The 19,448-nt window shown below is 42.6% G+C and overlaps 3 protein-coding genes across 4 annotated transcripts; 1 reads left to right on the top strand and 2 right to left on the bottom strand.

Moving 5' to 3' along the window:
* The first annotated feature begins 286 nt into the window (after positions 1-286).
* hdc (histidine decarboxylase) lies at positions 287-4,713 on the top strand. The gene is made up of 13 exons (XM_076736778.1): positions 287-314; positions 392-564; positions 650-763; positions 869-991; positions 1,078-1,215; positions 1,305-1,448; positions 2,460-2,526; positions 2,649-2,811; positions 2,904-2,994; positions 3,100-3,198; positions 3,369-3,470; positions 3,953-4,573; positions 4,633-4,713. The coding sequence occupies exons 1-13, from the start codon at positions 287-289 to the stop codon at positions 4,711-4,713; spliced, it is 1,944 nt and encodes a 647-aa protein (XP_076592893.1).
* A 609-nt stretch (positions 4,714-5,322) lies between these two features.
* LOC143325283 (long-chain fatty acid transport protein 2-like) lies at positions 5,323-10,132 on the bottom strand. 2 transcript variants are annotated; one of them, XM_076738260.1, is made up of 10 exons: positions 9,636-10,132; positions 8,438-8,647; positions 8,159-8,317; positions 7,837-7,961; positions 7,445-7,639; positions 7,246-7,336; positions 6,968-7,166; positions 6,493-6,590; positions 5,724-5,854; positions 5,323-5,623 (listed from the first exon to the last, which is right to left on the bottom strand). In XM_076738260.1, exons 1-10 carry the CDS (start codon positions 10,114-10,116, stop codon positions 5,450-5,452), a joined length of 1,863 nt encoding a protein of 620 aa, XP_076594375.1. In that variant the 5' UTR covers positions 10,117-10,132; the 3' UTR covers positions 5,323-5,449. The 2 variants fall into 2 exon arrangements, with proteins under 2 accessions (XP_076594375.1, XP_076594382.1); XM_076738267.1 differs by lacking the exon at positions 8,159-8,317.
* Positions 10,133-11,803: 1,671 nt separating this feature from the next.
* On the bottom strand, positions 11,804-18,979 carry LOC143325274 (long-chain fatty acid transport protein 2). Its single transcript, XM_076738247.1, has 10 exons — positions 18,467-18,979; positions 17,315-17,524; positions 17,031-17,189; positions 15,646-15,770; positions 14,295-14,489; positions 13,647-13,737; positions 13,289-13,487; positions 12,740-12,837; positions 12,486-12,616; positions 11,804-12,326 (listed from the first exon to the last, which is right to left on the bottom strand). Exons 1-10 carry the CDS (start codon positions 18,948-18,950, stop codon positions 12,150-12,152), a joined length of 1,869 nt encoding a protein of 622 aa, XP_076594362.1. The 5' UTR covers positions 18,951-18,979; the 3' UTR covers positions 11,804-12,149.
* Between the last annotated feature and the right edge of the window lie 469 nt (positions 18,980-19,448).

Raw genomic sequence — 19,448 nt, 5'->3', positions numbered from 1 at the left:
TATCATGTAGAGTCTCTGAGATGTGAATAAATAAATCATTACCAACAAAGGAGGGTAAATAATTATTACAAATGTGGAGTCAACCATTGTGACCCTCACTTCCAGTGATGGAAAGAGGAGCATGTGGAGGTTGTTTGATGGTTCAAATGCGTCACCTTTTAAGGGCGTGTTCTTCACAATAGGGTCTATATAGCGTTGCGATCTCTGCCACTGAATGCACAAAGCATCACTGCAGCCATCTGTTAGACAACAAAGTAACTCAAAGAGCCCTCGTCTCACAAACAAAATGCAGGCTGAGGAATACAATCGCAGAGGTAATCACCATTCCCATTTTCCCTGTATTGGCTCATTTTGTCTGTGTCCAGCTGTTACAGTGTCTGTTACTGATCAGGTAAGGAGCTGGTGGACTACATCACACAGTACCTAGGCTCCATCAGGGAGAGGAGGGTGATTCCAGATGTGAAGCCAGGTTACCTGAAGGAGCTTCTCCCTGACACTGCGCCCACGGAGCCGGAGGACTGGGAGAGCATCTTCAGCGACATCGAGAGAGTCATCATGCCGGGAGTAAGTTCCTACAGTTATCCATCATCATGCTGGTAATTTGAAAATATGGAAAGGTGGTGAGTATTTTCTCATTTATTTCCCCCAGGTGGTTCACTGGCAGAGCCCTCACATGCATGCCTACTACCCCAGCCTCACCTCGTGGCCCTCCATGCTCGGGGACATGCTGGCTGATGCCATCAACTGTGTTGGATTCACCTGGGTAAGAGGACAACCAACACTTTTTCTTCACATGAAAAAGCAGCAATAACATCACAAAAATGAACTTATGCATATAAATTCCACTGTCTGTGCTGGTTGTGAACAGGCCTCCAGCCCAGCTTGTACAGAATTGGAAATTCATGTGCTGGACTGGTTATGTAAAGCACTGGGACTCCCCTCCTTCTTCCTGCATCACCATCCTGACAGCAGAGGTGGAGGCATACTGCAGGTCTTGCGACACCGTGATCTATATGTTTTAAATCCAAAAACCTGTAGTCTCTGTGATAACTGGGTCTTTACTATCTCTCCTGTTAGGGCACCGTCAGTGAGAGTACGCTGGTCGCTCTGCTGGCAGCCAGGAAAGACAAAATATTGCAGCTGCAGGCCGAGCTCGACCAGGACGTGGACGACTCAGTCCTAAATTCAAGACTGGTGGCCTACGCTTCCGATCAGGTCAGTGTTACCGCTTGTTGCCCAATAACTTTCTATTAATCAGATGGAAAAAAGTGAGAAACTGATTAGATGTTCGACTGCTTTTCTAGGCTCATTCCTCAGTTGAGAAGGCAGGTCTGATCTCTCTGGTGAAGATCAGGTTTCTGCCCACTGGTGACCAGTTGTCCCTGAGAGGAGACACTTTGAAACAAGCCGTGCAAGAGGACAGGATGAGGGGACTGGTGCCTTTCATGGTGGGTATTTGGCACTGAAGGATGGGTGGGTGTGAAGGTTTTAAGAGTCATGTCAGCGTGGAGTGACGTCACGTCGTGTACAGTATGTTTCACAATGCAGACAATTATTTCTGAAGGCAAAGCGGATTGCACTATAAGAGTGTGATTTCCTTCATATCACACATACAATCTTTACAGATTATGCCGGATGACGCAGGCAGTCATATGCAGTGGACATTCATTAACCTTTATTTCATTTTCAAGGTCATGATACCAATCCAGCTTCTGAGATGTAAAAGTCTGCTCTCAAATGACAATTTCTTCAGTGCCAGAGAAATTCGCGTTGCATTTACTTGACATCCATGATTGCTTACTGCTTCCCCGACAACCTCACGTCTGCAGCCATCTCTGTTGTTCTTGCTTTAGGCTTTGTCAGACAAATAGTCAGTGGTGGGAACTAAGCACATTTACTCAGGTACAGTTTTGAAGTACAATGTTGAGCTACATTCATTTTATGTTATTCTGCTTTAATTTGTATTATACAAATATCTGAATCGCAACATTTTTTCCTCTTTCCTGTGTTATTAACCCCTCAGATTTATCTTTGACTCTTTAGAGGGGGCCCTACCCCTAAGTTAGGAACCAGACTAGACTAATGGTGTATAATGTTCACACACTGATGCATCAGTAATAACAATCTTATAATGTCATATATAATAACATAGCAGGCACAAGGGGCATTTTACTGCTAATACTACTAATGTATGCACTTTTAGGCAAGTAAATGAGCTGCATATAGCTAAAAGTTCACTTTCAGTGTGTATTCAAATGAAATAGAAACATGCCCAGGTTCAATGGTCTGTGGTAATATAAGAAATAAATTATTCGCAATTTGTAAGGTCAAAACGCAAAAAGAAACTCTGGCATGTATCTTATTATCAGATTAAAATAAACTACCGAAAAGCCTATTAGAATAAAATACTGACATTCAATTTAAGAGCTTATCTGTGATTTTGTTTCTCTCCCGTTCAGCTGTGTGCAACTCTGGGTTCCACAGGAGTTTGCGCCTTCGACAATCTGTCCGAAGTGGGACCAGTCTGTACGTCTTCAAATTTACTCCCAGTAATATGTGCTTGAACACTGCCAGTGAAGTCAAACCACTGTGCTCTTCCACTGAGATGCATTAGGAGAATTTCCTGTATTGAATTCTTTTTTTCACAGGTGCAGAGGAGGGAATGTGGCTCCACGTCGACGCGGCGTACGCTGGCTCAGCCTACGTCTGCCCGGAGCTCCGCTGGTCCCTGGAGGGCATCGAATTCGCTGACTCTTTTGTCTTCAACCCTGCCAAGTGGATGATGGTCCATTTTGACTGCACAGCTTTCTGGTGAGACCGCTGAAGCCTTAACTCACCTCTAAAGACAAAAGGATTATCTATGACATTAAAAACCAAAGTGAATGTGGCATGTGTCTTCTCAGGGTAAAAGATAAATATAAGCTCCAACAGACGTTCATTGTTGATCCAGTTTACCTCAGACATGAAAACTCGCAAGCAGCCACGGACTATATGGTATGACTGTCATGTCTACACCAATTTGAATGATTTTATGATTGAAGCTGCTTCTTTTTGAGTGAATGATTATATGCAATGACGCTCCTTTTATCTGTCGCTCAGCACTGGCAGATTCCCCTCAGCAGACGTTTCCGCTCTCTCAAACTCTGGTTTGTTATGCGCTCCTTTGGACTGAAAAACCTGCAGGCTCACATCAGACATGTACGTGGCTCTCAGTTCTCTTCATGCAAGTTGTTTTAGGAATAAACATTGAATATTATCAGATGAGGGACCTCACATAAGGTATATTTACTGTCGGAAATAATGTGACCACTCACAGAATTTCATTTAAGTTTCAGAGTCTATGTGTTCTTTCCTTCTGTCTTTGTCAGGGGATTGAGATGGCAAAGCTCTTGGAGTCTCACATAAGGGGTGACCCAAATTTTGAAGTTCCTGCTGAGAGGCACCTTGGCCTGGTGGTCTTCTGTCTGAAAGTATGTAAAAGACATTTGAACTGCAGTGAACTGGAAAAGTAATCATATTAAATTGAGTGACATGTTAAGCAACATGTCTTTGACTGGCTAATCATTGTTGAGCTGCATAAGCTTCTCAGTCACACCTTGTTCAAAGGTGAGTCACAGAACAAGGTCAAGTACTTTTATCGTTTATCTTTGTTCTGCCTTTGACATCGTTATCTAACCTGTTTCCAGATGTGAGCTCCTTGACTCCGTTGTTTGATCAGCTTGAAGAATTTGTTTCATCCACTGAAACTGTGTTCAAAGCTCTCTTGAATGAGGATAAGAATGAGGAGTTTTTGGAGAATTGTTCACCTCTGTTTAATCAAGCACAGGTGAAAGGTGGATCAATATCAGTGATCACGAAAAAGAGCTGAAACTTTGAGCGGATATTGTTGAAAATGCTTTGTTTTTTGGCCCTGCAACATTTCTGGATTCTTCATGTCATCTTCTTATTCTAGGGAGGAAATGCTTTGACCCAGGAGCTGCTGAGGAGGCTGACCCGGTCGGGCACCATGCACCTCATCCCCGCAGACATCCACACCAAACGCATCATCCGATTCACCGTGACCTCACAGTTCACTACCGCAGATGACATCCTTAAAGACTGGGGCATCATCTCCAAAATGGCTTCCACTCTTCTGGCTGAGACGCAGGCTCTGAACAATGCAGGCCAACCAAAATCAGGGAAAGGCGAGGTGACGGAAGCTGAACAACCCAACTCAGACACCAGGTCCGAGGAGAGAGAGGAGGCTGCTTCCAGGCTGGACAAGGCTGAAGTGGAGCTGTGGATTGACAAGGCTTGGAATCAACCCAGGAAGCCAATGCGCTCTCTTAGCTGCAACAGCGAGCCTCTGCCTTACACTCACATTGGGCTGATGTCTGACTACGACTGTGAAACAAGGCCTGGTCTCAAAGATGCTGCAGGTGCCCTCCCCACGCCATCGGCAGGGCCCGATCCTGTGATTGCGATCACGGAGATGCCTTCAAATCTTCTGGGTAAGCAGGTCCTGAAAAAGCTGACAAAGTTCTACAGCGTGCCCAGTTTCTGCAACCCGTGGGTGCAGTGTGGCCGGCACCAGGTGTGCTGCCCTCTGACGGTTTCACAGACAGCGCAAAAACACTTGACCTCCACCTGCAGAAGAACAAACTGTATGTCTTCATCGCCTGTAGCCAACACAGCTCCCGCTCCTTCTCCACTGGAAACTGCCACTGCAACTGAGCTTGTGTAATGATCCTGAAAGTGTTCTACGGTAGTTCATAGAAATTCATCTACTGATAATCAAGCAGTTGACTACTGTAGCCGCCATGTTAGCGCCCAATCAGCCCGATCAGCTCCTGGCAAACTGAAGATCACCTTCCAGCTGTGTCAGTGATTTGGGATTGCTTTGCTCATTTGCAATCATGTTTTTAAAACTATTTTTTTACTAAAAAGCAGTTCAGATCTTTTTATATGTCTGTGTTTGTGTGTGTGTGTGAGTGTATTAATTTATGTATATGAATATGTGAGTGTCTATTTATTTACTTTTTTATTTCTTCCATGTTTTATTATTATTATTATTATACAATTGTTAGGTTAGGTTAATTACTAGTAATACCAAGTAGTATCCAATTAGATTTGCATGTGTCTGTATACGTTTGTGTATTCTTCCATTTCCTTTCTTTTCAATCTGTCTTCTCATGCACAAATGTAAATGCTCACATATTTTATGTATTGCAGTTGCATTGAAAATTGAGCATCTCTCAATAAAACAAATCTTTACTGAAAAAAGCATTTCAAACAAAATTACATCTCTTGATACTTTTCAGTACACAATATCATATTCCCTATCAAAGTATGCCATAAAATGTGCTGTACAGTGTGCAGGTCATTTATCATTATGTGGCATCCTGTATCTCCTAAAACCTAAAAATGTACTATTTGAGGTCGACAGTCTAAAAATAAACAGTGAAGTCTTTCAGAGCCTGACTGTTCCCTCTGCGATGGAGTTGAATATCTGCTGAGTCATGGGTACGTAGCCCTTATTCTCCTCCAGGTAGAACATAGGGTCCTTGATGACGGCGGGGTTGAAGCCCTCCTCTGCCAGCTTCACCTTCATTTGTTTAAACGTACCAGTTAATAACAGCGTATCCTGCCAAAAAAAAAAAGACAGTTAGAGGTACAAGGCCACTTTCAGTCAAACTCCTGATTTTTATATACACTGTAGGTAAACTGAGCAGCGCTTTGTTTACCTGTATGCGAATGAAGCGCGGCCTTGCATAGCTGGGGAGGTAGTTTTTGACGTGCTGATACGCAGCCTTGCTGTCAAAGTCCATGTTGTCTTTCAGCTTCAGTGCTGCCATTCCAATTCTTCCCTCATGTCCTGATCAGGTAAGGTCAAAGCAAAAAGAGGGTTAACTTCTGGACGTGAGTACAAACAGCTCTTTATTTCTTTCATACTATGGCAAAACATATGAGGATTGATTTTAAATACATGCTTTCCTGTTTCAGATTATTCGCAGTTCTAATATTCAGGGTTCAAAGGAGTCAAACTCTATTGAGTTTGTGCCGGTAATAACTGGAAAATTGAGGCACAGATGTCTCCCAAGAACATGAGCCTAATTGGCCAGATGGTGGCGCTCTAATTAAGGCCCAAAAACAGAGTTTGGGAAGGCCATGGGCCTCATACTGTAAGTCTGATTAACTTAAAATCTGACAGACAAGTCAAGCCTGAAACTGCTTTGTTGTTGCTCGTGGCTGCATATTTATCTTCATTTGCAGGATCACATGGTTCATGATTACAGTGATTAATGATTAATGATTAATGGCCATGTTAAAGGTCAAACAAGTCCAAGAGGTTTTGTGAAACCTTTAAAAACCCCAAACAGTCTCAAACACATATCGGTTTAGGCTTTTACTGAAATGTCATATTTGGAGATACACATCTTTCTGATAACCATTATGAGAGCGCCCTTTATAAGTCTTCAATCATTGCTGATTATTAACGAATAGAATTATTACCTGGCACCTTCACACCATAGACATTAGCCTCCTCAATGCAGTTCACCATGAGCAAATGATCGGCCACCTCTGTGGTCGCCACATTTTCTCCTTTCCACCTGTTTTATGACAGTAGACAAAACAGAACAGGCATGAATCAGCTGTAATAGTCAGCTTCATAGTTACATGAAGATTCACAGTTTCAATGAATAACTACAGGGAATCAAATATGGAAAGCAAGAATAACCAAGGTGTCTGTTATTCCTGAAAGCAGTAATTCTGTCAAGGCCTTTAATGACCTTGAATACAGTTCAAGGAAATGTTTTGTCCTATTTAGTATCCAGTGATGAAATCTAACGTAGCCTTAGCTGAGAAAGCTTGCAGGGATTCTATATAAGGTAACACATCCGGACACAGTGTGTATCCAGATGAGGGCTCCTTCTCTCCTTTATTTGCTCAGTTTGTCAAATCAGTTCAATGTGTTTCATCCAGGGACCTGAAAGTGTCTCCAATGCGGTCCTGGAAGTAGACAAAACCCTCGCTGTCTATCCTTAGAAGGTCGCCGCTGTTGAAGTAGGCGTCTCCCTTCACGAACACATCAGTCAGCTTCTTCTTCTCTGTCTGCTGCTTGTTCTTGGCGTAACCACTGAAAGGCGTTCTCTTTCCGATCTTTGCCACCAACAAACCGGTCTCTCCTGTGGGTGCAAGCAGCAAGGACGGGATATGAGCTAAAAGGACAAGAAAGAGCCATATTTTTGGAGGAGACTGGCTCACCTCTGGGGACTTTGATACAAAATCCTCTGGAGTCTCTGACTGGCTCCTCTCTCTCTGTGTCGTACCTAATGAGGGCATATGGACATCCCATCTGAAAAAAGCAGTTGAATATTATCCAACAATAAAATACTAAAACTCATTTGCATAAGGGACAAATTAACATCACCCACCCCCCACCCCCCCCACCCCCCCATCTTACCTTGTGGAGAAAATGCTCCTTGCCAATAGCTCCAATTTTGCCAGTGTAGTTGACAAAGCCAATATTTCCTTCTGTTGCTCCGTAGCATTCACAGATACAAATGTCCCCAAAGCGCTGCAGGAAGTCAGCCCAGGTGTCGGCCCTTATCCCGTTCCCCAGAGCCAATCGGACTTTATGATCTCTGTCATTGTCTCTCTAGAGGAGAGCGAAGGAGAGGTGAGACTAGAATAACAAACACCACGGTGGGTTTATCTTCACAACGCAGCGTGTCTGAGACAATCGTGCACATTTCACGAAAAACTCTGTCGGCTCCTAATAAATTCATCAACACTGTTGGTAATAATTTTAAAGCAATATAAGCATCCAGTGCGTGATTATATTCTGAGTTTTACCTTTGGTGGGTTGCAGAGATAGCGCATAATTTCTCCTATGTACTGAATAACAGTCACATTGTACTTTCTGCAGTCATTCCAGAAGGAGGAGGCGGAGAATTTTTTCCTTAAAACAACAGTGATGCCTAGAAATGAAGAGGCACAGGTTTCAACAATATCATCTCACACTGAGCGCTCAGTCAGTGTTGTGAACTAATGAGTATTAGGACTTTGAAGCACAAATAGTGGTAATCAGAGCTGCCTGTTACTTGAGGTCATATCCCTGTTAGTTTAACCTTTGGCAAACTCAGAGTGCAGCATGAAAAGCATGTTTTAAGATCACCTTTATCTATGGCCCCACAAAGTCCCATCAAAAAGCCAGCGCTGTGGTATAGAGGCAGGTATATGTAGATGATATCGTCTGAGCGGACGCCAGCCACATTCTGAATAAAAGATGCCATCCACATCCTCTCGTGGTTAATGACAGCGGCCTTGGGAAGCCCTAAAAAAGATAACATCACTATTAAAAGTAGAGGTAGCGTATTTTTATTGTCCTACTTCTGCCGCTCAAGGTCTGCGCACTAAAAACATGCAGACAGATTAGTAGTGAAGGTCGGACAACCTGTGGTTCCTGAGGTGTAGATGTACAGCGCAGGACTCTTTAAGTTAACGTTGGCCCTCAGCTCACGGGACAGAGGCTCGTCTGAGGCCTGCTGAATCTTATCAGAGAGGCTTTCAATGCCCTCCACGTCGCAGGCCTCACCGAGGAGAAACACACGGATGCCCTGCTCCCTCAAGGTGGGCAACACCTCCTCCACGGCCCCTCGCAAGTCTGAGAGAGAGAGGCAGAGGAGTCACTGCAGTGATAACAAACAGGAGACAACAACATTCCACGCAGAGGAGGAGAATCATGGGAATAAAGCCAGTTAAGGCTAAACACAACGACAAACACTAGACAATAAACAACTCTGGCTTAACTACTGCAGTATGCCCAGCCAGATCTGAGGTTATCTAAAACTGTCTCTATTAAAGTTTGTCCACCGGAGCACCGACGGGTTGATTTTTCAAGGATGCAGCTTTTGCCAGTTGCCCCCCAAAGCTCTGGAGCTCACTACCTGTTGACATCAGGGAAGAATATTTTAACAGACGTCATCACTTTTGGTTCTAACGAGCTTTCAATGCTGCACGTCTCTTATATGTTTGCATTTTATTTGATTTAGTGCATTCTATGTGCTCTATTTCTAACTTTATTTAATTACTATTACTCAGTGGTTTGACTTTCCATCTTACGTAATGCATTTCTTGTACGAAAAGTACAACACAAATAAAGTTTATCCTGATCATCAGCATTTTGTTGTTGTTTTACTTTTTGTCTTTTGTCCTGGTTGAGCTGTATGTTGTTTTTTTTTCCTGTGCCAGTACACTGAGTGCAATGTTTAAACCAGTGAAATTCCTTGTATGTGCACACATACTTGATCAAAAAAGCTTATTCCCATCATCATCATCATCATCATCAGTGTTATTACTATTATTCGAAGTAGTTGTAGTATATCCACAGGAGGACACAGGATCAGCATTATTGGTAATTTATTTGAGAAAATGATCATTTCATTTCTGCATGAGACTCCTGTGAGTGCCGGTACTTAAAATTTAAATGCAGGTTTATGAGACAATATCAATGACTTACTGAGGGAGGTCTGGAAAATCCATAGTTACCGTTTAATCCAATAGAACACTAGACGAAATAATGCAGAACACCTGAAATCCAATGGATAATCACATCATGCACAGTCAGTCTCAGCCTCATCTCCGCAGCTCACCTGCACCGGCGACCAGGACCTTGGCGTCACAGCAGGAGAAGCAGTGCAGCAGCGACTTGGATCGGATGTTGCAGTTCAGCAGGGAAGCTGTGCAGCCCAGCTTGGTCAGTGCGAGCCATGTCCACAAAAAATGCGGCTCGTTGCCCATGAAGAGGGCCACCGTGTCCCCCTCCCGCAGGTGGACATGCGTGGACAGCGCTCTGGCCACCCTGTTGCTCTCTTTGTCGGCCTGGCTGTAGGTGTAGGAGCTCTCCTCGAAGAGCACAAACTTCTTCTGCGGCTGCTTCGCCACTTTGTCCAGGAAACAGTCCAGAATACTGTAAAACGGTTTCTGACGCTTAAATCGACCTATTCGAATGGCGATCTGGATTCCAGTGAGTGCGTAACGGAGATCTTGCAAAAAATAGGAATTTTTAAGGTAAAGCCATAATGGCAGAAGTGCCAAACCCGCGAGAGCGGAGTACAGAACATATGCAACCATGGTAATCAGTGCGAACGTGTCAGTCCAGCTCTGAGATGTTCAGCGGTTTACATGAGATGAGAACAGGCCCCTTGTGTTTAGACTCGTGAACTTCGTACGATTTTCTTTGAGGGTGTTCACAAAAGTTGTCTTGCGAGATCACGCGAGATCTAACGATGCGCAGACATAAGAAGAGTCTATAGGTTACAGAATGTATTCCATGTGGAAAGTAACCCTCCAGTGGCAAAAAAAAAAAAAAAAAAGCTGCAGTCGTCCTTTCCTGCAATGCTGTTTTATCTGTGTTATCATCACGTGGTCAGAACTTTCACTGCACGGAAAGCTGCCAAAATCAGGATGGGTGCTGAAATTATGGTCAATAATAAATCACTTTGCACCAATGATTCATTGGCAAACCAACTTGGGGCAATGATGGTTGATTAAATATTTGTTTCTCACATTGTTCTGAATCACAGTGGCCTCGTGGGTTAATTATCTGTGTGTTTAAAGTGAATATAAAAAGAAACTATTCAGCCATGAAAATGTTTCATTCATACAAAGGCTGGGGAAAATGCACCTGTGTAATAAGTTAAGATGTGTACTTCAAACTTAAATTTGTGTAAAATTATGCTTATAATGAACATTGGTATGAGATACAGGCTAAAATCATTGCTCTGTGGCGCTGTAAAAGCCGAGGCAGTAACAATAAAAGCAAGGTTGTTGACTTTTATAGAGTTCTCAAATCAAGGGTGAATTTCTTGTGACTCTCCCTCTTTTTGATCTAAATCAGCAAAGTGATAATAAAAGAATAAAACTGCCTTTTGCTCCATCAGGATGGTTGAGACACAGCGTATATTACACTACAATTACAACAGTGCACCTTTCTGAGGTTCTGCTGAGACAGATCCAGAGGCTTCGATTGTCAGGCCCGTTAGAAACACTCACTGTGTTATTACTGCTCGGTCTGTCATGTCTGCTCTGTTGAACTATTTATTACTCTCCTCTGCATAGATGATTTTGCCGTTTATTACTGAGTGAAAAAGTGACATCTGGACTGGTGTAACTGACATTAAACATTGATGTCGATAATATGGTACAAGCTGTACTACAGCAACGAACTTTGCCCCCCTGGAAGAAACCTGCAACTCTTATTTCTTAATCATTCAAGTTTTTGTGTGTGTGATTATGGGATGGCGAACGGATGTGCTGTCCATGTCAGTACATAAGAAAAACAAACACATACATGCCAAAGCAGACTGAAACTTCTGTTTGCTCTGCTGCTGATTTTCATGGTTTGGAGCCCTTAGATCAACCTAATCTTAGTGCTTCAGCAGACAATGATACAGATGTGCTTTCAACTTTCGGGGAACCCCACTTTTATGTTTCAACCTGTTTCCGGTTTGCTGTGGAGGAGCCGCACCGGCCCTCGGTGCTGGTGCAGCTCAGGCTGAGGCGGAACATCACCTGCAAGCCAGGCCTGACCGCCGTACATCAAGTGGCTGAATGGGAGTTAACACCTGCAGCTCAGCACATTTTTGTTATGCATATCCCAAATACACTGACTCTGGTAGCATGTGCATGTGTCTCCACCTTGTGGTCTGTCACACCTGTAGTTTGGATTTGTATTGCTGCAGCTATGCTGAGTAAAATCAGACACACGTGGTTTGACAGTAAGAATCATTTACATAGGAAAGTTTCTTTTTTTTTTTTTAGGAAAGTCATTTCTGTTCACACATATTGGTACATAAACATAAACATTTCTACAAATTCTTTGAATCTTTGCTACTCACCTCTTTCCCAAAAGCACAGAATTCTGCTAACACTTCTGAACACAATTAAAATAACTAAGTAAAAGCAGCAGTCCTCATACTGGAAAGAAGTCATTATGTTAGTACATATACTATTTATATTATCACTTGCCAGTAAATATTTCCTTCTCTGTTTCAATCTCCCTCCCTTTCCTTTACAAATGAATCCAGCACTTCTGATTCTGAGGTATTTTGCTTCAATATCAGCATTAGACCTGCAGATTCACTATTAAAATGCAGCCTGCACAGTTAGAGTTTGATGTTTCCTGATAGGACGGAGCTGTAGACCTGAGCTGTCAGCGGCACGTAACTCTTCTCATGATCGTCAAGGATGTAAAGAGGGTCCTGGATATGTGCCGGATCAAAACCCTCCTCCACTAACTTCATCTTCATTTGCTTGAACGTCCCTGTCAACTCCACGGCATTCTAGATGGAAGCAAAGTTCAAAACGCTTTCTCAGGCACAGAATCAAAATATCATCGCCTGATTCTGATCACATGCTGCAGACGCAATGAGAAAAAAGTCAAAATGCTTTGTCCAGTATTGACAATGACAAACACTTTCTGAAAACAGAAATAAACGTACCTGTATCCGTACAAAGCGAGGTCGGGCATATGAGGGCAGGTAGCTAATCATGTGGTTATATATTTTACTTCCATCAAACTGAGCACCTTCCTTCACGGTGACGGCCGCCATCCCTATCCGTCCCTCATGTCCTACATTGCCAAACAAAATAGATGCAGAGAAAACACTCAGTTATCAGGGTCTCCCTTCAGTGTTCTGCCATTTTTGAAGTCACGGTGTTCTTAATACACGGACTGTGAGGAAATGACCATCACCTGGCACTTGGACTCCATAAACGTTGGCTTCTTTGAGACAATCGCTGATCGTCAGGATGTCAGACACCTCGGTTGTGGCCACATTCTCACCTTTCCACCTGTGGGCTCAAAGAAATTACAACTTTATATCAATTTTGTTTTTAAATCAAAGGCAAAATTTTACAGATCTGTGCATGTGAGGGAACAGAAACACAATGAGGAAAACTTTCCCCAGAACTTCATCACTTTTCTAAAGGAGTCTGGTGCGTGACATGCAGGAAATTTAGTGCTGCAGGACTGTTGAAAATAGGAAAATGTATTTAACATGTTTTCTCTATAACCAATGTGCTTTATGCTTCTAACTGTTGTATAATAATCATGGATTGTGTCTCAAAGAACAAGAGGCTATTCATGAATATATAAGTCTCCCACGCTTCCTCACTTCATGTGGATCTATCCTTTCTCTATCTAATAATGTATTCTTTAACTGACCTTGTGACCTTTCGTCCTCTTTCATTCTCAGTTGTATAATATGGCTGATATAGCAGTTTAAAAACATTTCTTCTGTACCTGAATGTGTCACCTACACGATCCTGGAAGTAAATGAAGTTGTCTTGATCGATCCTCAGCAGGTCTCCGCTGTTGAAGTAAAGATCTCCTTTCTTGAGAACATTATGAAGTCTCTTCCTCTCTGTTTGCCCTTCATTCTGGGCGTAACCGACAAAAGGAGCGATGTCTGTGATCTTCGACACCAGCAGCCCCGTCTCACCTAAAAGAAAAAGTCAAGAGAGGTGATTTTAGTGCCATCGGGGTCCTGATGTGGTTTGCAATTAGTCTCTGCAGTCAAGATCTCTGCAGTATAAATCAGTGTGAGTAGAGGCGAGGTTGAAAGTGTGTGATACAGCGATCTGCAGCAAAGTTTCTTCACCTCTGGGGGACTCCACACAGAGGCCGTTAGCATCTCGAACCGGTTCATCCCGCTCTGTGTCGTACTGGATCAGAGTGTAGGGAAACAGCTTCTGCAGGAGGAAGTCAAGACACCAGTTTAGAACTATGTGACCAATACATCTGTATACCTGCAGCAGAATAAATCTTAAAATTCACATATTTTTTACTAGAGGTGGATGTAACTAAGCACATTTACTCAAGTACTGTACTGACAGTAAGTACAAATTTGACATATTTCTTGAGTACTTCCATTAAACGCAACTGTATACTTCTATTTCATCACATCTCTGAGGCTGTTTACTCTTTCTACTTCACTACATCTGTCTGACAGCTTTAGTTACTAGTTACTTTCAAATTAAAATTTTCCATATCCTTCCTGTCCAGTGAAAATCATGTATGTACAAATTTGGTCATTTTGAATTTGAGCTCATGAAAAGTTGACTTTTCCTGAGCTTTTCATGGAGATACGTGGTCCTCACAGGACAGCGACACTACAAACATATGATGATCATGTAGACTATGACGTATTGCTGCACTTACTTTTAAACACACACAAATGAATTGGCTGTAAATGTCAACAGAAACAATGTTGACAGGAAACAACGATGTTTTGCAATCTCATTCTTACCTGATGCAAAAAGTTGACTCGTCCAATAGCTCCAATTTTCCCTGCGTAGTTGACAAATCCCACATTTCCCTCAGTGGAGGCGTAAAACTCTCGGATCTCGATGTTCCCGAAGCGATTGAGAAACTCTCTCCATATCTCTGCTCTCACACCGTTCCCAATGGCCAGTCTTACTTTATGGTCCTTGTCATTTTCTCTCTGCAGTCAAAGTATTTCAATTGGTTAACAGTAAAAAAAAAAGTGATGATGGGCCCAAAACTCACCTGTCAGCCACTGAAAAGGTGTTTGACGGCACTGCTTTTTAACACACACACGCATGTGAACTCATATGCTTGAGAATAAACATGCAACAGTCATCTAATAAGGTCCTCCATTAGGATTTCTGATCAAATCTGCCTAATCCCTGTATAAATGTCAGAATTTGACATTAGAAATCAGATCAGAGTAGCAAAAAGTACAACTTAAAAATACTAATCTCTCTAAAAACCATGTAAATAGTGTATAAGAAATACCACTCACTGTGACAAATGTGACCTTAAAGTCACATATTAGTCCAGGGCAATTTGACTGCCAAGTTACTCAATATGGTCCTCCTAAGCAAAGGCCAGCATCTATTCCTAGAGCTGACCCGATACAGACAAACCACCTCCTGCTGCTGCCACAGGGTCACGCAGTAAATTGAGACTGCACTTCATGTGATGCAATTAGATACTCTGAATGGCCATACATGTAGGGAGAGTGTTTACTCCTAAATACAGCAGTTACATCTTTAAGAGATCTCGGAAGTATACAATACCTTAAAAATGTCTATGTAGCACATCTATTTGTGTACATCCACACTGTTTCATGCGGTTAAAACCCATACAGCTCCTGGCGCAGAGGGCTGGAACCCGATCGTCGAGATTTAATGATTTCTATTTTGGTAAGCCAGCTGTGCTGCGCTGGGGGAATTTTCAGGACGGTTGAAGTCCCTCTAGCATTCAATGAAAAAATAAAGTATTACATAAAATAAATGTTGATCAATATATCAACATTCAATCTCAAGTTCCTCTGCCCCTGAGTAAGGGGGCGGGGGGATCGCCTTAACGTCCAGCCAGCCCTTAAAGAATGCCGCTGGTTTGGATCTCACTCGAGAGTTTTGACCGTCACGTGTGCTGCAGAGTCAAATGACAAAGAACACAAAATGCTGCTGAATCAGCAACTTAAAATAGTCAGACTTCAAACCCCGTTTATCTATAAAACAAACATTATTCCTACAATGTTGAAATACTGTAATGCTGCTTAGTTCTGAGTTTTGCAGCACTGGGCTGAACAACTCCGTGTGCAGAGCAGGAAACCGTACACATCATTTTACCTTCGGCGTGCTGCAGAGGTAACGCATCACCTCTCCGATGTACTGGACAACAGTCACGCTGTTTTTCCTGCAGTCGTCCCAAAACTGAGAGGCTGAAAACTTCCTCTTCAGAATGATGGTTGAGCCTTCAAAATAAGACAGAGAGCACGTATAATATTTGATCGTGGGAAATGTGTTAACAGATTCGGACTCAGTTTCAACGAATTGTGCTGTTCAAAACTTCAAATATTCAGTTATATAAGTAGAAATACAGCTTGTGTCCATTTAAACAACAACATCTTGTTTATTATGACAGTTTTTACAGCATCGATGGATAACTTTTTAACTGATCTGCAATACCACTACTGCATTAACTACAGTGTTCCTAGTTATGTTTACACTTCATTTGTGTTCTGAATTGACTGAATTAAAGATGAATTGCTGCACTTCATGTAAGTGTGGAACTGCATGCAACTCATGCCAACAGTATCAAATTGTAAGCTGTTTAACTACATGTACTGCACAACATGCCTGTGATTGTTGTGGGGCAGTATTGGATTTCTCCTAATATGTGTGGGTCACTCAGGCTTTCTCAGACATATAAAAGCAGTGTGAACTTTAGCCTATTTAGAAAAAAGCACTTAGAGATAATCTGGTTTTGGTTGACCCGGCTCTGTTCAGATTACTGGTCCACAGTGACAAAAGACTCCTTCATTTAGCTTCACAGGAGCAGGAATAGCAGAGGGAGAAGGAGGAGCAGGGGCGTCACTTTTCAGTTCACAGCGATGCAGCACTCGGCTCATATTTAGGTCAAGTGTGAGAACATTATGACGCTCCTGCAACAGGGTCCCACTTTCATGAATAAGCATAATCTTCAGGGGGCACAGCTGGTGCATGAGCAATTTACTTCCTGTGTGCCGCAGAGATGTGAGGTTCAAGTGATCGGCCAAACTGTGGCAACTGATAAAATAAGCTGTCAACAATAGCAAGTGGGAAGCCAGTGAGGGAGCTCATTTTGGTGCAGATTTTACCGCTCGCTGTGCTGCAGTCTGAATCTGAATGTACGACAGTTCGGCTTTAAATACCGAAAATGCACAGTCTTCGCCCAGTTATTTGGTTTTTAGCACCACTGCAACACAGCTGTCTCATCTCTGCTGAGGTCAACAGTCGCTTTGGCAGTGATAAAGACTCATTTACACAGCAAATTGGGTATTTCAATTAGGAGACAAATGCAGGGAAATAAATACATGTACATCATTCAGTTACAACAAACCCTGAAATGTATAAAACATGCTGCAACTCATTGTTAAGTCAGTGAAGTATTCGTCAGTCTGCGAGGAATCTCACACAGGCCTGACAAAGCCTTCGAGGTTACGACTGTCTTGGCTGCGTCTCAATGGTCTCACCTGTCTCGATGGAGCCAATAAAGCCTATAATAAATCCAGCTGTGTGGTACAGAGGCAGGTTGAGGTAGATGACATCACTCGGTGTGACACCGTTTGATGCTAAAACAGCCAGAGCTGTTAAGAGGCGGTTCTGGTTGACCACAGCTGCCTTCGGGAGACCTGAAATACAACAAGACGCCAACAGTGCAAACCTTGAAAGCTGAAGAAGGCCTGCCTGGCCAGTGTGTTGTTGTGGGAACAGACTATCACATGAAACTATGAGACAAAGACAGATGCAGAGGTACCTGTCGTTCCTGAGGTGTAGATGTAAACTGCGGGACTTTTGAACGTGATGTGTGATCTGAGGGATCGGGGAAGCGGGGAGTCCGGGGCCTCTTCCACTTTATCAGAGAAACTCTCAATTCCAGGTGTGCTGCAGTGTTTGGCCATCAGGAGGACGGTGACGCCCTGCTCTATCAGGGAGGGCAGCACGTCCTCCACTGCTTCCTTTAGCTCTGGAAAGAGACGTAAAGCACAATCATAGCCACTTGGTACTAGTTTTAGATTTATATGCAGACTTGTCTGATGCTGACCCAATACTGGGTCCCCTGTCAAACCACTGAGTGAAAAACTTGAATGCAGTTTTACAGATTTTTTTTTTTTTTTTTTTTTTTTTCACGTAACAAAATAAACCAAAACCCTCTGAACTTGAACTTAAATTCAAATTGTAAATATTTTCAGTCCCCTCCAAATGACTGTGTTAAATCAGTCTTGCAGGGGTCTCTTTACATAGAACATCAACTGGCCCACTTTAATCAAAATACTTGCCTAAATGAAAGCATACATCATTAAAATAAAGGATGTGTGATCCATTTGGCTCAGAAGCTATATAAGCTATCTTTTAAAGAGGATGTTGAAGAAAGAAAAAGGACTTTCAAGCTAGTTTTAGCAGTAAAATTAAACTTCTTCTTCTTCTAAAAACAGCTTGAACCATCAGGAATGACAAAGGTTAGACTGGAACCATAAACCTTATTAATGTAATGCAATGTCTCATTAGCCCAAAGCTCTGGAAAACACTACGTATAGACATCAGGGAGCCAGCTCACTGAACACTTCCAAAAGAAAGCTGAAAACTTATCTCTTCAGCTTCTAACGAGCCAGACGTCCTGATACAGACATGAATCTTCTGTGCATTGTGCAATCTTTAACTTGTATTTTATTATTTTATACAGTGGTTTTATGTATCTCATCCTTATTCAATTTTAGTTTTACTACCATTAGCAAGTGGGTGTTATTCTCCGTCTTATTTTACATTCATTCTGCACTTTGAGCTGCAGTTCCTGTATGAAAGGTGCTATACAAATAAAGTTTATTATTATTATTATTATTATTATTATTATTATTATTATTATTATTATTATTATTATGCCTTAGCTTTTTGCTCATACTGCACAAACCTGAGGCAGCTATCAGCACTTTGGCCTTGCAGCAGTTAAAGCAGTGCAGCAGAGACTTGGTGCGGATGTTGTGATTGAGGAGAGCCACAGGAGAGCCTAATTTAGCCAAGGCCAGCCAGGTAAACATGAAGGCGGGTTCATTCCCCATGAAAAGCGCGACGGTGTCCCCGGCTCTGAACCCCGGGTGAGACCGGAGCGCGTTGGCTGTCTTGTTGCTCCTCTTATCTGTGCGATCGTACGTGAAAGTCTCATTTTCAAACACAATGAACGGCTTGTCCGGATTCGCAGCGGTCTGCTCCAAGAAGCGGTCCAAAACAAAGAAGAAAGGTCTCCTCCTTCGCCTCCTGACGAAGGTCACTAAAATCCGCAGCAGATCCCTGAAATACAGAATATCCGTCCAAAGCAAAGGGGACAAAGTTTTGAGAGCGAACGGGATGAGGAGGATACTCGCCAAGACGAATGACAGTAAACACATCTCCATCATGTGTTTTCTCGTTCAAAAGTCTGTCAAAAACAGAAAAGTGCGGACCCTGCTGCAAAATGGGGAATGTTGCAAAAAGGGGTTTTTTTTCTGCGGGGCGGAGCATTTTCTCCAGGAGTAAGTTAGGTTCGCAGAAAAGGTCAAATATCTGGAGAAAGTGGAAGATTGGTGACTGAAGGGAATAATGCTCAGCGGCTGCATGTTGTTATTTTCATTGCAAAAGAAGGAGGGATTGGCTGATCGATCAGAGCAAGATTTATTAGGATTATTAAAAATAAAGGATGTGACACTTGCAGCCAGATGCCAGGTCATCTGTTGATGACTGTGGACTGTGGACTCTGCAGCTTGTCTGAGGTCAGCTGATGCAGTAGACAGTAGACCTGAAAAAACAAACAAACAAACAAACAAACGAAGAAAACATCATTTTCAGTTTTTCTTATCATTATTAGTCATATAGCATCGGGCTGTTTTACTATTTTATATAGTTTGGTAGTTCATTCC

The sequence above is a fragment of the Chaetodon auriga genome, chromosome 1 (assembly GCF_051107435.1).
Source record: "Chaetodon auriga isolate fChaAug3 chromosome 1, fChaAug3.hap1, whole genome shotgun sequence".
NCBI classification, from domain to species: Eukaryota; Metazoa; Chordata; class Actinopteri; order Chaetodontiformes; family Chaetodontidae; genus Chaetodon; species Chaetodon auriga.
Note: the sequence above shows the minus strand (reverse complement) of the source record. Positions and strands in the feature narration are given on the sequence as shown.

Coding starts and splice junctions, on each gene's coding strand:
- hdc (XM_076736778.1), top strand. CDS start 287: ATGCAGGCTGAGGAATACAATCGCAGAG. Junction 1,449..2,459: donor GGGGACTGGTGCCTTTCATG/GTGGGTATTTGG, acceptor TCTCCCGTTCAG/CTGTGTGCAACTCTGGGTTC. Junction 3,199..3,368: donor TGCAGGCTCACATCAGACAT/GTACGTGGCTCT, acceptor TGTCTTTGTCAG/GGGATTGAGATGGCAAAGCT.
- LOC143325283 (XM_076738260.1), bottom strand. CDS start 10,116: ATGGTTGCATATGTTCTGTACTCCGCTCTCGCGGGTTTGGCACTTCTG. Junction 8,318..8,437: donor CTACACCTCAGGAACCACAG/GTTGTCCGACCT, acceptor TATCTTTTTTAG/GGCTTCCCAAGGCCGCTGTC. Junction 6,591..6,967: donor CGCATTGGAGACACTTTCAG/GTCCCTGGATGA, acceptor GTCATAAAACAG/GTGGAAAGGAGAAAATGTGG.
- LOC143325274 (XM_076738247.1), bottom strand. CDS start 18,950: ATGATGGAGATGTGTTTACTGTCATTCGTCTTGGCGAGTATCCTCCTC. Junction 17,525..18,466: donor AGTGCTGATAGCTGCCTCAG/GTTTGTGCAGTA, acceptor GTCTCTTTCCAG/AGCTAAAGGAAGCAGTGGAG. Junction 17,190..17,314: donor CTACACCTCAGGAACGACAG/GTACCTCTGCAT, acceptor GTTGTATTTCAG/GTCTCCCGAAGGCAGCTGTG.